Genomic DNA, 16,224 nt, shown 5'->3' on the forward strand with positions numbered 1-16,224 from the left:
GCCTTGGTCAGTTGACTATGTCTACCCCACCACTTGTATATATAGGTATTCATTACACAGGGGCACTGGGAGGATTAATTAACAATTGCCAAGTGTTTGGGAAGACCCATTATGAGAAACAAACACTCAAACAGATCATTTCTTTCCCTAGATTGCTTGTTTCCTTATTATTAGAAGAAGGTTAGAACTGAATGATGAGCCATCCCTGTCGGGAGCTGGTACATCATATAAACAACTCCTGTCATTTTGAATCAGGAAGATGCACATCACAAAAGAAACACATTACAGGTTTTGAGGTCCTGCAGGCTACTGGAGGTATGTGTGTTTTATGTGGTCATGATGCTTTCTCATTTGCTTGTTTGTTTGTTTGTTAAAAGCAAACACTCTATGGAATTTAAAGGGAGGTTTACCAAACGCTCTTTTCCTTTTCACTTAGCCAGATCCCTTATCGGTGCCTTGTTCTCAACTCCGTCAAAATTCCACGCAACAGCAATGCCCGAATTTATCACAAAAGATCAGTGAGGAGAATCAGAGGAAGAGGGCTTCATTTAGAGCCATAAAAAGAAAAGCAAAGCCACTGCGGTCAATTGTTGGCTGACCCTCCAGTGTCATTCTCCAGTTTCCCTTCGTCAATAGCTCTAGATCTTTCCTTCCAGCTATCACTGTTGTCATATTTCACCCAGGTGTTAGGGATGGCACTGACTCTCTTCCATGGCCCACAGTAATTGGCCAAAAATAGTCAGCAAAACGTACCACCTAAGCATAGGGCAGTAAGGTCAAGTAACTCAGTTTCGAGCAATGAGTCATGAAGAGACATTTGCTGAGGGCTTCTGGAAAGGAAACTTCCTCCTTCTGAAACCGTGCCCACAAAAGACCCTTTTATTCACATGCAGTGTATATAGGGAAGCAAGTAGCCCTGAATACTATTGGCAACCACCTTTTGGCTACAGAGAAGGCAGTTGTAGGTTGAATCTGGCCCCACAGAAGGCAGAACAGAGACATGGAAAGAGCCATTTCATTAATGAGCAAAGAACTGTTGGGTCAGGCCACACCTATGACTCCTGGATGAGTTTTCCTGTCCCATGAGCCATTCTGTGAGTTGCTTTATGATTTAAGTCCATTTGAGTCATGCTCTTCTTCCCTTGTAATTGAAATCTTCATAATAAGATTTTTAAGTAAAATTACAAGAAAGAAATGAAAGCACATGAGTGTTGGAAAAATACCTACATGTGGATTCCACAGAGTTATGGATATCAATTATAGACTACAGATATAAAGATCTGCTCCACTGGAACAAATCTCCTTCATACATAATGTTCCAGAGTGACTCTCAGGAGGAAATAGACAAGATCCAGCACAGGTAGAGTTATGGGGAAAAAAGCCACATATCCTCCTACACTTCTGCAGCTTACAACAACACTGCAAAACATGATGACTAATTTATCAGCACAGAAAATTCCACAGAAAATCTTCAGGACATAAAGGTGGGAATGAAAGCACATAACCAATGAATGGGGAGGAAAGTGAGGAAACAGGGTCTGGAAAGAGGCTGGCTTTACCCTACTAACTCCCAGCAGGCTGTAACCTCTGCCTAATGGTCCCATATCAGAGTTTCTTGTCATCCCTGCCACTGAGAACATAAATCAGGACATTATTTAACGTGGACTCACAGACAAGAACTAAAGGCACCATGTGGAATGCAGTGAATCAGTCACCAGGCTAAAGGTTAATGATGCAGTCATTAGTCTATAGCTAGGACTGGCTAGATTACTTGCAGTAACAAACAGCCCCAAATTCTCATGGGTACAACACAAAATCCATTATAGATGTTGGCAAGTTTCCAGGATGGAACAGTTTTCCTCTCTAAGTTGGCCCCATGCCCTGGCCATTTAATCATCAAGGCAGTGGGGAGGAGCTAAGATGGCAGAGGAATAGGACGGGGAGACCACTTTCTCCCATACAAATTCATCGAAAGAACATTTGAACGCTGAGCAAACTTCACAAATCATCAAGGCAAAGGAAAAGAGAGGTCTGGAGAGTCAAGCCCTAGACATAAAATGTTTCTACTCACAAACTAGACAAGTGAGGTGGCCCATTACCCTTCAAAATGGTGCAAAGCCCTCCTGGGCTCAAAACAAATGAGAACTGGAAAGTGAAGGAGGCTACCACGAAGGGGAGTAACTGCAGAACTACAGTACATTCTTAGTTAAAAGGAACAACTTAAAAGAATGAAACTAAAACACTTTCTAACACCTTACACAAAAATAAACTCAAAATGGATTAAAGACCTATATATAAGTCCAGAAATTATAAAACTCCTAGAGGAAAACATAGGCAAAACAATCTCTGACATAAATCACAGCAAGATCCTCTGTGACCCACCTCCCAGAGTAATGGAAATAAAAGCAAAAATAAACAAATGAGACCTATTTAAACAAAAGCTTTTGCACAATGAAGGAAACTATAAGCAAGGTGAAAAGACAGCCTTCAGAATGAGAGAAAATAATAGCAAACCAAGCAACTGACAAGGAATTAATCTCAAAATATACAAGCAGCTCATGCAGCTCAATACCAGAAAAATAAACAAGCCAATCAAAAAATAGGCCAAAAAACTAAAGAGACATTTCTCCAAAGAAGACATACAGATGGCTAACAAACACAAGAAAAGATGCTCAATGTCACTCATTATCAGAGAAAAGCAAATCAAAACCACAATGAGGTACCATTACACACCAGTCAGGATGGCTGCTATCAAAAAGTCTACAAGCAATAAATGCTGGAGAGGGTGCAGAGAAAAGGGAACCCTCTTACACAGTTGGTGGGAATGCAAACTAGTACAGCCACTATAGAGAACAGTGTGGAGATTCCTTAAAAAACTGGAAATAGAACTGCCATATGATCCAGCAATTCCACTGCTGGGAATACACACCAAGGAAACCAGAATTGAAAAAGACACATGTACCCCAATGTTCATCACAGCACTGTTCACAATAGCTAGGACATGGAAGCAACCAAGATGTCCATCGGCAGATAAGAAAGTTGTGGTACATATATACACAATGGAATAATAATCAGCTATTAAAAAGAATGCATTTGAATCAGCTCTAATGAGGTGGGTGAAACTGGAGTGAAGTATATACAGACTGAAGTAAGTCAGAAAGAAAAACACCAATATAGTATATTAAAGCACATATATGGAATTTAGAAACATGGTAATGATGACCCTATATGCAAGATGCAAAAGAGACATAGATGTAAAGAATAGACTTTTAGACTCTCTGGGAGAAGGTGAGGGTGGAATGAGTTGAGAGAATAGCATCGAAACATGTATATTACCACGTGTGAAATAGATGACCAGTCCAAGTTCAATACATGAAACAGGGCATTCAAAGCCAGTGCATTGGGACAACCCAGAGAGTTGGAATGGGGAGGGAGATGGGAGGGGGTTTCAGGACAGGGGGATACATGTACATGTACACTTGTGACTGATTCATGTTAATGTATTGCAAAAACCACCACATTATTGTAAAGTAGTTAGCCTCCAATTATAATAAATAAATTAGTTTTTAAAAAAGAAGAAATATTCTCAAAAAATAAATATAAAACATCCAAATGATGGAATACTATGCAGCCCCTGAAAAACTGTAAAATTATTTAATATCAAAATTTTACAAAATATTTAAGATGAAATGTGGATTATAAAAATATTTTATATTTTAAAATATTCTTATTTAAAAAAATTTTCCTGACCACGGTGTTCATGTCTTTCTAAGTGATAGGATTATAAAAATTTTATGTGATTTTATATCTTTAATGAAAGCAAATTGTTTTGTATGCAGGGAAAAAAAAGGAACTCTGGAAAATCAGTTAAACACCCATTCATCTTGGGAGGTGACTAGCACTTAATTATTAGGCCCTTAAGCCTAACAACCAACTCAACCCTACTTCCAAAAGCATCTCCTGAAAAGGCACACAGCCCTGATGATAAACACTGAATAAAAGAGATGATTTAAAGGGAAGAAAGGAAGAAGTAGGAGAAAAAAATAAAAGAGAGGGGAAGAAAGTGAGGGGGAGTTAGGGGATGGAAGAGAAGAGAAGGGAAAGTAATAGAAGAGAAGGGAGAAAAGGGGAAAAAAAGAAAAGGAAAGGAAATAAGTCCAAAAGGAGAGGAAAAGAAAGGAGACAAAAGTGGGAAAGTGCTATGGGGTTTCAGTAACAGATGAAACAAAATCAATTAGGGAATAGAAAGTAGTTTTTCAAATTAGCCTCTAATTAGGTACACACATTATTTTTAAAAATGTAAAATTTGTCACATCACAGTATTGCATCAATTTTCTAGGAGAATGTCCTTAAACAGAACCTAGGGGTTAAATTAAGCAGTGGGGCCTTACTCTTTTTAACAGCAATCCAGGCATTGAAGAGAATTTAAAAATAAAAATATTTCTAAAATAAATGGCAGTGACTCCACCAACTAACATCAGGAGCACATGAAATTAATTTTGTAGTCACTAGAAGAATGAACACAACCAAGTGACTGAGCGCGCGCGCGCGCGCACACACACACACACACACACACACACACACACACACACACACACACACAGAAGAATGGATAGGCTGAGAGACCTGCAGAGATTCTGTCTAGTCAAATCAAGTAACATCCTTAAAGATCCCCGCTTGAATCAAAGTGTCTTGAACATAAGAGACCATCCCTTTCAGGTCACCACAGTGCCTTAAGTAGAATTCCCTGTGCTATTACACAGTATGTTCCCAAGGAAGCCCAAAGGGGAGGGTCTACATGTATACACAAGGCTGATTCATTTTGCTGTACAGTGGAAACTAACACTACATTGTAAAGCAACAATGCTTCAATGAAAACTAACTTTTTTAAATGACATTATACATAAAGTACATTAAAATACCAAAAAAGAAAGAAAGAAAAGAAACCATCCTTAGTGCCAATGATATTGAGGTACTGAGTACTGGCATGAGGAAGGGGCTGGCTGCCCACCGTCAATCTTCATCTGTCCTTTCTCTTCGTACTTGTGATCTGCACCAGCTGATGTGTTTACTCACCACCCACTTACTCCTTATCCCCACAAAATCTGGTTTTCCTCCCCATCAATACTATCCTGCAGCCTCAAGTATCACTAAGGACCTTCTAATCTTACATTATCTTTTGAAGCATCTCATCACCCCTTCATTCAGTCTCTCCTCTTCCTTGGTTTCCACGACACTGCAGTGAAAGTTTTAAAACATATTTTTAGCAATAGGACACTGCTTTCAAATGAGATCTTGCCTACAACTCTGATTGATTACCATAGCTTTACAGTAGACTTGAAATCAAGCAGAGTAAGTCATCAAAGTTTGTTCTTCTTTTCAAAGGTATATTTGGGTATTCATCACATTTCCATAGAAATTTTTAATGAGCTTGGAAACTGCTACCAAAATAAAAAGTTGGGTTGTTTTATTGGAATTGCATTGATTCTAAATATTAACTTAAAACTGACATCTTAATATTATAACATTAACATCTTAACATTATTGAAAAATTCAGTAATGGATCTCTTAATGTTTCTTCTGATTTGGATTCATTATGCTTTTTGGCTTTCCTCATAGCTCAGTTGGTAAAGAATATGCCCGCAATGTAGCAGACCCTGGCTCAATTCCTGGGTCAGGAAGATCCACTGGAAAAGGGATAGGCTACTCACTCCAGTATTTTTGGGCTTCCCTTGTGGCTCAGCTGGTAAAGAATCCACCTGCAATGGGGGAGACCAGGGTTAGATCCCTGGGTTGGGAAGATTCCCTGCAAAAGGGAAAGGCCACCCACTCCAGTATTCTGGCCTGGAGAATTCCATGGACTGTATAGTCCATAGGGTTGCAAAGAGTCAGACACAACTGAACGACTTTCACTTTCAAGGTTTTTGGATCTGTGGGGCTGTATTTTAGCAAATTTGGGAAAAATTTGGCCATTATTTCATTAAATATTTTTCTCTCCCTCTCACCTCCACTTCCATTTCCATGCCTCCTACCTACAAAAGCACCCTGAGTTCTAGCTTCCGATGGCCCCCCAGGGATGCCGTCTCTCTCTGCTTGAGGTCTCTCTCCCTATGCTGTGTCTAGAATAGTGTCCCCAGACAGAAAGCTGCTTGCTCTCCTTGTGTGTTTCCCTTCTCTCAAGGATCACAGCCTTGTGTCTATTATCCAAAACCTGAAATATATTCTAACTAGTTTTACAGTCATGTACAGCAGGTGTAAGTGAAGTGAAAGTAAAAGTATCTTAGTCGTATCCGACTGTTTGCGACCCCATGGACTACAGTCCATGTAATTCTCCAGGCCAGAATCCTGGAGTGGGAGCTGCTCCCTTCCCCAGGGGATTTTCCCAACCCAGGGACAGAACCCAGGTCTCCCACATTGCAGGCAGATTCTTTACCAACTGAGCCACCAGGGAAACCCAGCAGGTGGGTAAGTCTAAAACATCACTCTCTTGTGGCCAAAACCAGAAGTCTGTCTGTTCACATTTAAGAGCAATGCAATGCACTAAAACTTAAAGTGGACGATCTGTTTAAGTGGGACGTCATAAGGCTTCCAAATGTCCAAATCCATGGGTCTTTAGCTCCAAAAACAAGTATCTTCCAGTCTCCCTTCTGGAAAGAATAGAATTTGAATTACCAGAATACTGGAGCTGGGGGAAAAAAAAAAAAAAAAAAAAAGAATTTTGTGGGGGATTGGGGGAGATTGACCTCTGTTTAAGAGTAAACAATCTTCCAACCTGGAAACCTTCCAGATTTCCATAGTATTCTCCATCCCCTCCTCCCCTGTGCTGGACAGTTCAGTCGCTTAGTTGTATCTGACTCTTTGCAACCCCATGGACCACAGCACGCCGGGCCTCCCTGTCCGTCACCAACTCCCGGAGTTTACTCAAACTCACGTCCACTGAGTCGGTGACGCCATCCAACCATCTCATCCTCTGTCGTCACCTTCTCCTCCTGCCTTCAATCTTTCCCAGCATCAGGGTCTTTTCCAATGAGTCAGCTCTTCACATCAGGTGGCCAAAGTATTGGAGTTTCAGCTTAAGCATCAGTCCTTCCAATGAACACTCAGGACTGATCTCCTTTAGGATGGACTAGTTGGATCTCCTTGCAGTCCAAGGGACTCTCAAGAGTCTTCTCCAACACTACAGGTCAAAAGCATCAATTCTTCAGTGCTCAGCTTTCTTTATAGTCCAACTCTCACATCCATACATGACTACTGGAAAAACCATAGCCTTGGCTAGATGGAATTTTGTTGGCAAAGTAATGTCTCTGCTTTTTAATATGCTGTCAAGATTGGTCATAACTTTCCTTCCAAGCAGTAAGCTTCTTTTAGTTTCATGGCTGCAGTCACCATCTGCAGTGATTTTGGAGCCCGAAAAAATAAAGTCAGCCACTGTTTCCACTGTTTCCCCAACTATTCACCATGAAGTGAAGGGACTGGATGCCATGATCCTAGTTTTTTGAATGTTGACCTTTAAGCCAACTTTTTCACTCTCTTCTTTCACTTTCATCAAGAGGCTCTTTAGTTCTTCTTCACTTTCTGCCGTAAGGGTGGTGTCATGTGCATATCTGAGGTTATTGATATTTCTCCCAGAAATCTTGATTCCAGCTTGTGCTTCATACATTTCTCATGATGTACTCTGCATATAAGTTAAATAAGCAGGGTGACAATATACAGCCTTGACATACTCCTTTTCCTATTTGGAACTGGACATCAAGCACCTAATTAATATCTCACTAATTCAGTATGTCCATCAATTATGTCTCTGCTTCCTGGAGGAAGAAGTGGTAAGGAGATGTCTGACTGGGTCTGCCAGCAGTAATGTCCTGGGCTCTAGCTACTCTTTATAGAGATTTCAAACAACCCCTCCAGCCTCATGTCCATTTCCTGATACCTCTGTGTGTGTGTGTGTGTGTGTGTGTGCGCGTGCATGCGCGCGTGTGCACACACTTAGTCACTCAGTTGTGTCTGACTCGTTGCCACCCCATGGACTATAGCCTGCCAGGCTCCTCTGTCAATGGGATTCTCCAGGCAAGAATACTAGAATGGGTTGCCATGCCCTCCTCCAGGAAATCTTCCTAATCCAGGGATCGAACCCGTCTCCCACATTGCAGGCAGATTCTTTATCATCTGAGCCACCAGGGAAGCCCAAGAATACTGGAGTGGGTAGCCTATCCTTTCTCCAAGGCATCTTCCTGACCCAGGAAATGAACTGGGGTTTCCTGTATTGCAGGCAGATTCTTTATAAGCTGAGTTACTCGGGAAGCCCCTTCCTGGTACCTAAATTTATCTAAATCCAAAGCTCTTCTAGGGTTCAGTGGGGCAAACTGTTCTGTTTTTTTATCTAAATGTCCCTTTGCAGGAACTTAATTTTTACATTCCTATTTCCCAGGAATTCATCCACATTTCCCATACACTTTCAATCTTGACATAATGTTGTGCTTGTGTTATAAAAATCTCCTCACTTTATCAAGAAGGGTGCTATGCGTCTGTTTTTTGTCCTCCTTTTATTTTATCTCCTTGACACAGGAGATCCCTTCCTCTGTTTGGTTAAGAGTCCATTCTTAACTATATTAAGCTTCACAGTCATATTTTCAACCGTTTTTCTCTGGTTTTGCTATTTTCAGGTTCTTTGTTCATTAGTTTCTTGTTTCTCATTCCATCTTCTTGGATTCATTTTATGGTTTGCCAGAGCATGTCATTTTTCAGAGAGTGCACAAGGGTGATAAACTTTCTAAATTTTGTATAGAGTATATGTCTTTATTTTGCTTCTATTCCAAATAGTATTTTACAGGGTATAGGATTCTAGGTTTAAAATTACCTGCCAGATAACTTTAACAGCACTGTTTCTGACTTCTTTTTCCACTGATGCGGCAGATCAGATGTTCACAGAAACCTCTTCAAGTGAGCACAATGGAAATTGCTGGGTGAAACATCTGGATGAGCGGAGGGATAGTAAAGGAATTCCTCAAAGGCAGAAATGAGAAGAACGCTGCTTTCCCTGCCATGGTCTTCCTTCTCTCCCTGAGTCTGTCCTTGGGTTGTGAGTCTCAGAGTCGCCTTGGGTTGGGCTGAGTTTAAAAAAGACACTGATACCCACAAAGGACCATACCCATCTCCTGTCCCCAAGAAAATAATCCTATTTTGCTTTGTGAATCACTCTTAAGACTTCATCTTGAGAGCCACAGAGCCACCATGGGGACAGAAAAAAAGAGAGGGAAAAGTGGGGGGAAAGGCCCTAGCAGTTCTGCCAAGCAATTCTTCCATTAGTCACTCTGATACCTGCCCTGCCGGACTCTCAAGTTTGGAATTTCTCTGGGAGCTCCATTGAAAAGCATAATGGACTCTTTCTATCAGTTTTCTCTAAACTGACTTTGCATCAAGTTTATTCTGCTATGATTTCTCTACCCATCCAATGCAACCCACTATTTATCCTTCAGGAATTCTTCAAACTGCTGGTTGTTTTATGGCAGCTTATTGAGTTTTGCAGCAACTTTTTTGATTTTTTTTTCCTAAAATCTTTTGTCTTGTTTTGATGTACCATAGCAATACAATATTTTCTGAAGAAGAGAAAAATGTACCAATGCTAAAATGGAAAGATGACCATGACGCATTCATTCATTTATAAATCCATTCAATAAACCTTAAGAGGATCTGCTGTGTATTAGACATCGTTCTAACCTTTGGGAAACAGAAGCAACAAAACAAAGTGCCTCTTTTCAGGAGCTGATATCCTAGACTGTCAATGGGTTTTTTTAAAAATACAAGTTGAAGAACAATATTAATGATACAATAACACCTTTGTGTGCAAATGGGTATATCTATACCTCTGTGTGTGTGTGTGTGTGTGTGTGTGTGTGTGTGTGTATGTGTGTGTCTTCTTTCATATAGAATCTTCAGGGGATGCAATTAGAGAAGGAACATATGAGAAGGTTTCTTTTAACTGTTTTTATTTTTATTTATATATTGTCCATTTGTACACTTGATTCAGGCTTTGTTCTAGATACTTGGGACAAACCAGTGAACAAAGGAGACAAACACTCTGCCTCCTTGGAGATCATATTCTAGCAAGAAAAGTCAGACACTAAACAATAAATAAACATAATTTATTCATTTATTTTATGTAATAATAACATATTACCATACATAATATGTTAGCAGGTCTATGGAAAAAAAAAAGGAACAGACTAAGGAAAATTGCCAGTACAACACATGGAGTAGGCATCACAGGGTTGTAACTTTAAATAGGGTGGGAAGGATAGACTTCATTCAGGAAGTAGCATTTCAGCAAAATATTCAAGCGGAGTAGGAAAAGGGAAATGAGAAGGATGCTCAACGTCACCAATTATTAGAGGAATGTAAATCAAAAGTACAGTGAGGTGTTACCTCACACTGGTCAGAATGGCCATCGTCAAAAAATCTATAAATAATAAACACTGGCGAGGGTAGATAGAAAAAAGAACTCCCCTACACTGTTAGTGAGAATGTATTGATAAATTGGTGTAGTCACTATGGATAACAGTATGGAAGTTCCTTAAAAAACTAGAAATTGAATTGCCACATGATCCAGCAATCCCATTCCAGATAAATCCAGAAAAAATGAAAACTCTAATTCAAAAAGATACATGCAGCCCAATGTTCATACCAGAACAATTTATAATAGCCAAGACATGGAAGCAACCTGAATGTCCATCAAGGGATGAACAAATAAAGAAAATGTGGTGTATACACACACACAATGGAATATTAACCATAAAAAGGAATGAAATAATGTCATTCACAGCAACATGGATGGACCTAGAGATGATTATACTAAGTGAAGTTAGTCAGACAAGAAAGCCAAATATTTTATGATATCACTTACATGTGGAATCTAAAATGATACAACGACCTTATTTATAAAACTGAAACAGACACATGGACACTGAAAACAAATTTACGGTACCAAAGAGGGAGGGAGGAAGATAAATATTTAAAGATGACAGACATCTAATCCTCAAAAAAAAAACTCAGTCTTTGAGATGATAGAAAATTCAAAGAAATCTAAGTGAAATGATCTGGTCAAAGCAGTGAACACTTAAGAGAAATGATCCTGTTTCATTTTCTTGCACTGAAACTAGCAAACAGCACCGCCAAAAACAGCCAACACTGAACGTTGACTGTGTGTAAGATGAATTCACAGTAGCTCGCACGCTAGAATCCTCACATCAACCCTATCAGGCAGGTACCATTATTGTCCCCACTTTACAGGTGAGAAAACTGACTCACAGAGGGACTAAGTTGCCAGAAGTCCCCCAGGGAGCAAGGGATGTGTTCCAGCCCCAGCAGTCCAGCTCAAAGCCCACTCCTCACTCCCGTGCTACCTGCCTCTTCCTCTCAGTCACCGCATTTGTTTAGATGAGCAGACCAACAACCCAGCTTATTTCCCGAGGCAGAAACAGAGGCCCAGAAAGTCTTCAGGATTGCTCAGTGTCCCAGAGCTAGTCTTCAGCCCACAGTTCTCTCTCTACATTTCGAGACTAATTCAGCAGCCTCACTCACTACCGTAAACCTTTGAGACATCACTGCCAGCCAACTGCTGAGAAGGGGCACTGGCGTGCAGAGGAGGCTGCTATTAGGGGACCATAGTGCTGCAGATGAAGAATTAAAGCTGTTGATGCACTGAAGCATTGAAAGGAAGAGGTGCATTAGGGAGGAGCAGGGCAGTGGGCAAACATAGTGAAGGAAGAAGGGACAGCCCCGTAGAACCACCTGAAGGTTCAGGAAAGGGGCATGAGAAGACTGGGAAGAGGTAGGATTGACAGGGAGATCCTGGGGGGCTGGGTGAGGGGGATATGGGAAGGCAGACAGGGAAGAGAAAAATCACGTTACTTATCATAGCATGTATTTTCAGTACCAGTCCAGAAATTAGAGAAAACCATGCCTCACGAACCCAGGAAGTACAGTTTGGGATTGCAAAGCCTTCATCTGAGCAACATTTACAAGATCTACGACCCTGTGTGGCACTTAATAGGCACTCAGTAAAGGTTTGTCTCAATAAAAGAGACAAAAGAGGAAGATCTGAGGATCGCTTTCATAAAGAGAAAGACACCTAAGGGAGTAGGTGCTCAATAAATATTATTTTTTATCTGTGTACCATGAGCAGCCTGGAGAGTCGTAAAAGATTATCTGATATATTTCCAAAGAGCACTTCGCCTCTGATTTCAATTTTCAAAAATTCCCTGGGAGGCTGTGGAATTTCTCACTGGGGACTTTTAAGAACACCTTCTTACAAGAGCCCCTTGGAGGGGTGGCTAAGATGATGTAAAACGGATAGATGAAGGAGGGAGGCTGGGCCAGATGACCCTGCAGACCTTCTCCCTCTTCGGTCCTAATTTCCATGTCATCCTCTCAGAAGTGGAAGTTTCCATTCTGCTCTGCACGACACACACATGAATGGGACAGGCCAGCAGACACTGTCATCCCACGAAATGAAGATGGCTGAGTAGTTTGGAAACCTTCCAGAAGGGCCTGGTTAAATCGTAGGCCATTTATTTCATGGAGAAATAAACCACAGAGAGCTTCTTTCAAACATGCTCATGGAAAGCAGGACAAAATGCTGAGATTATCTGCTCAGAATTTGCTTTAAAAGAGTCCAGGCAGCACTCATTTATTTTTGAGAAAATATATGATTAACCATAGCTAACTATGAATTCAGATGCTGTGCATTAGACCAGCTCCTCAAAGTTTGAGAGCATTTAATATTATATATCGCTGCCATTTGGGCTAAATTGTTTTTTTAATGTACACAATATTACAAATTTAATTTGAGCCGTTTGAATCAGTCTGTAAAAAAGATTTGATTATACCTGAGTGTTCTGGCCCCGGCTTTTCCGTATCTCAGTAATCTTGGCGGTAATTGGCTGATTAGGCGTCTCACACTCCATCTTTGCCTCAGTTTCCATGGTAATGGTACAGGAGCTATTATAGATGAGAACTTCATCTCTTTCCACTTTAGGGCTGAAACGAGAGGGGAGGTTAAATGGGGTGTCATCAATCTTAATGAAATGCAATTATTTTTACTCTTATTAATCATTGCAAGCCATTAGCTTGTGGCAACTACAGGCCACCATTTGTCAAATTTTGCAAATTTCTGTAATTTTGTTTCCATTATTTTATTGTTTATTTGTTTTCCCTTTATCTGCACACCCTGCAATGAAAATGCACATGGTAAATATCTTTCACTGAGGCCTTTCTCTTTTCCAGATCTATCAGGAACATTTAGCAAAAGCTTCTCTAAGCCCAACCGAATAAGCAATACACAGACAATACTTCCAGTTCCAAAAATGGAAGCAAATGTTGGGGAAAAAAATTTTTTTTTCTTTACCCCTTCTCTCTTCCTGTTCTTACACTCTGTTTGGGGAGTGAATTGCTGAATCCCCCCAGGGCAGATGGAGAAATTGGAAAACCCACACAACTGGCTAACTGGTCCCTAATTCCAACTGTGAAAAAATGAGCTCATTTAGGCTTTCAATTCCCTCTCCCCAGCTGATGGCAATGAGTCTCTGTTGCTAGCAGTGGAACATTAACTTAGTAAATTAATTAAACTTACTTAACAGCCCAGACTAAGGAGATTCGATATATGTGCCAGTTATACTACCAGCCACTCACTTTAAAAGTCCTCTTGCTTTAAGGAGAGAAACCAGAGTGGATTCAAAATGAAAAACAGCAGTGTAGCATTACAGAAAATCTAAAAATATGTGGTCCAGAGGAAACGAGAGCATGGAGTTTGCAGGGTATGGCCCCCAACAGGTGTGATATTTGCTCAAGAATAATCCTGGCTTTAGGCATTGTTGCAACTAGCTCCTAGATGATTAGTTATAATAATGCATGATATTTTACACTTCTTAGCAATTTCATATGTATGATCTCATTTCAGCCAGTAAAGTAGGTAGAGGCGTAAAAAAAGTGTAACCCAAAGAGACCTGAGGATTTGCATAAAGTCAAACATGGAAAGTATGACAGCTCCAAGCTGAGACTCCAGGGGTCCCAACTCCTAGAGCAGTACTCCTGAGTTTTGATATGGAGCATCACGGCCAAGATGGCCAATCCCATGGGAAGACCAGGATTGGTGATGAAAAGGGCAAAAAGTCACTGGTTGAGAAACTATCATGTCAAACTAGATTTTTTCCAAATCAATGTCAAAAATGGTTTCTCCACACTTTGTTAGAAGTAATGAGCAGGATAACTATTATACCTACTTAATCTCCTCGTCTTCTAGAATGTTCTCAACTCCATATCCACCCAAAACATGACTCCCATACCCACTATCTTCTGGACCTACTGTACAGTGTCAATATTTTAACATTGTGCAGTCCAGTTTGGCTGACCTTTGAGGTTGTGGTCTCCCCTTACCTAAGACCTCCCCACCATGGCACTTAATACTGTATTCGTTTTGTAGACTCCCAAGCTTAAATTGGAGAAGGAAATGGCAACCCACTCCAGTACTCTTGCCTGGAGAATTCCATGGACAGAGGCATCTGGCAGGCTACAGTCCACGGGGTCGCAAAGTCAGACACAACTAAGTGACTAACTTACACTTTCACTTTCAAGCTTAAATTAAGACAACAGTGAACTTGAAGTCTCAGAGCCACTACAATTTTCTGAGGAGCATTAGCATGCAGAGGTGAGGCTTGGAAGCTGACCAGCTAGATTCAAATCTCTAAATCTACCATCCATCTGACATTGTGAAAACATGACTCTCTAAACCTTGGTTATAAAGCACGTTTATAAAATGAAATTACTAATCATAAAGAACGTGTTTTCAAGAGGTATTGGGGCAGAAACCAACACAATATTGTAAAGCAAATAACCTCCAATTAAAATTGAATATATTTAAATAAAATAAGGTATTGGGGGATGAAGCAAAATGAAGCCAACAAACATATCTGTACAGAATCTGGCACTTGGAAGTAGTTGATAAAGTCAGCCCTTGTTAGTTTTGGGTGATAGGGACATTGGTGGTATTATTGTTGAAATGTCAATGTGGGGATTCACATTTATTGTTGTTCCAGGTCATCTCACTGATGTGGACCCAATGCTCAGATACATTTCAGATCTGAGCCTGTAACGTAGCTACACATCCATTTAGCTGAGCCATCATTCAGGGGGTATACAAAGCCACAGCATTTGCTCCTGGAGTGTTGGTTGCACTCAAAGATTCAGTAAAGAAAAGAAAAGCAATTTAACTTCTAAATTAAAATATGATGTAATGTTTAGATACCTATGGAAATATGAGGAAGTAGAATGCAAAATTCACCTTCCGAGTGAAACACCTGACTTCAAAGCAACTCTGTGTTTCTGCCAGGGCACTTCAGGTTTTGTAGCGAGACCCTTTCTTTTGCTACTGGAGGTAGGAGTAAAGGAGTGGGTAGAATAGTTTAATAGAATAGTAGTTTCACCACTGCCATTGTAAATCTCTTATAATGTCACCAGAAAGAAAACAAACTTGGTTTCCCCACCACCTTGTTCCTTGCAAATCAGTTCCCAGATTGTTACTTCCATTTCTGAAGGCTCACAAGCCATCTGATTAATAATTCATTCTGGAATTTTGTCGGGATAACAGAAGCCCAGCTCTTTACATCTCCAGAATTCCCCTTGTTTTTCTTTTTAGGTGAGGGAAAGAATATTTGCTGTCACCTCTCCCTGTTCTGTGCTTCTCTCTCATGTTCATTTCCAGCTGTAGATCTTCACTCATATGAGCAGGTTTTTTGCACTCACTAAAGGATGATCTCAGATACCAAGAGAAGCAGCAACCAACTTCCTTTACAACCTTTCTTGGTCATGTGCTTCCACCTCCTAATGAGCCTTCGTCTACCCTTTCTAGTTTCTTCAGCAGCAAATGTCAGAGTAAAATGGGTAAGTCACCCTGCCCTCCTTCCACCTGCCTGTAGTAATGCCCTCCAGTTCACAGTGGATTGTTCCATTTCACTAGTGACTCCAGAAGCATGATATGTATCACCTGCCATCGGAAGCTCACTCCGGCTGACAGAGTCCTAGACCAACTACAAAGCCTGTTCCTTCAGCAAGTCCTCCAATAGCTGGTCCCCCCAGTAGAAGGTCCTGCTGGTATCTGTCGATGTTGTAGCAAGGATCACTGTGGCTTTCCAGGCCATTCCAGGAGACAGCCTGCTCCCCACAGTCTCAGAC

The 16,224-nt window shown here is 40.7% G+C and overlaps 1 protein-coding gene across 11 annotated transcripts in view; it reads right to left on the bottom strand.

The window, feature by feature from the left end:
- PKHD1 (PKHD1 ciliary IPT domain containing fibrocystin/polyductin) overlaps positions 1-16,224 on the bottom strand; it is a 432,300-nt gene that overhangs the window by 336,671 nt on the left and 79,405 nt on the right. For all 11 annotated transcript variants that reach the window (XR_010660007.1, XM_065912087.1, XM_065912089.1 and 8 more), the window contains exon 35: positions 12,885-13,035. Coding sequence is in view for 10 of the 11 variants with exons in the window: in XM_065912087.1 (XP_065768159.1) it covers positions 12,885-13,035 (151 nt within the window). In the remaining variant the exon portion in view is untranslated. The remainder of the gene's footprint in view (positions 1-12,884; positions 13,036-16,224) is intronic.

Source organism: Muntiacus reevesi, chromosome 20, assembly GCF_963930625.1.
Source record: "Muntiacus reevesi chromosome 20, mMunRee1.1, whole genome shotgun sequence".
Taxonomy (NCBI): domain Eukaryota; kingdom Metazoa; phylum Chordata; class Mammalia; order Artiodactyla; family Cervidae; genus Muntiacus; species Muntiacus reevesi.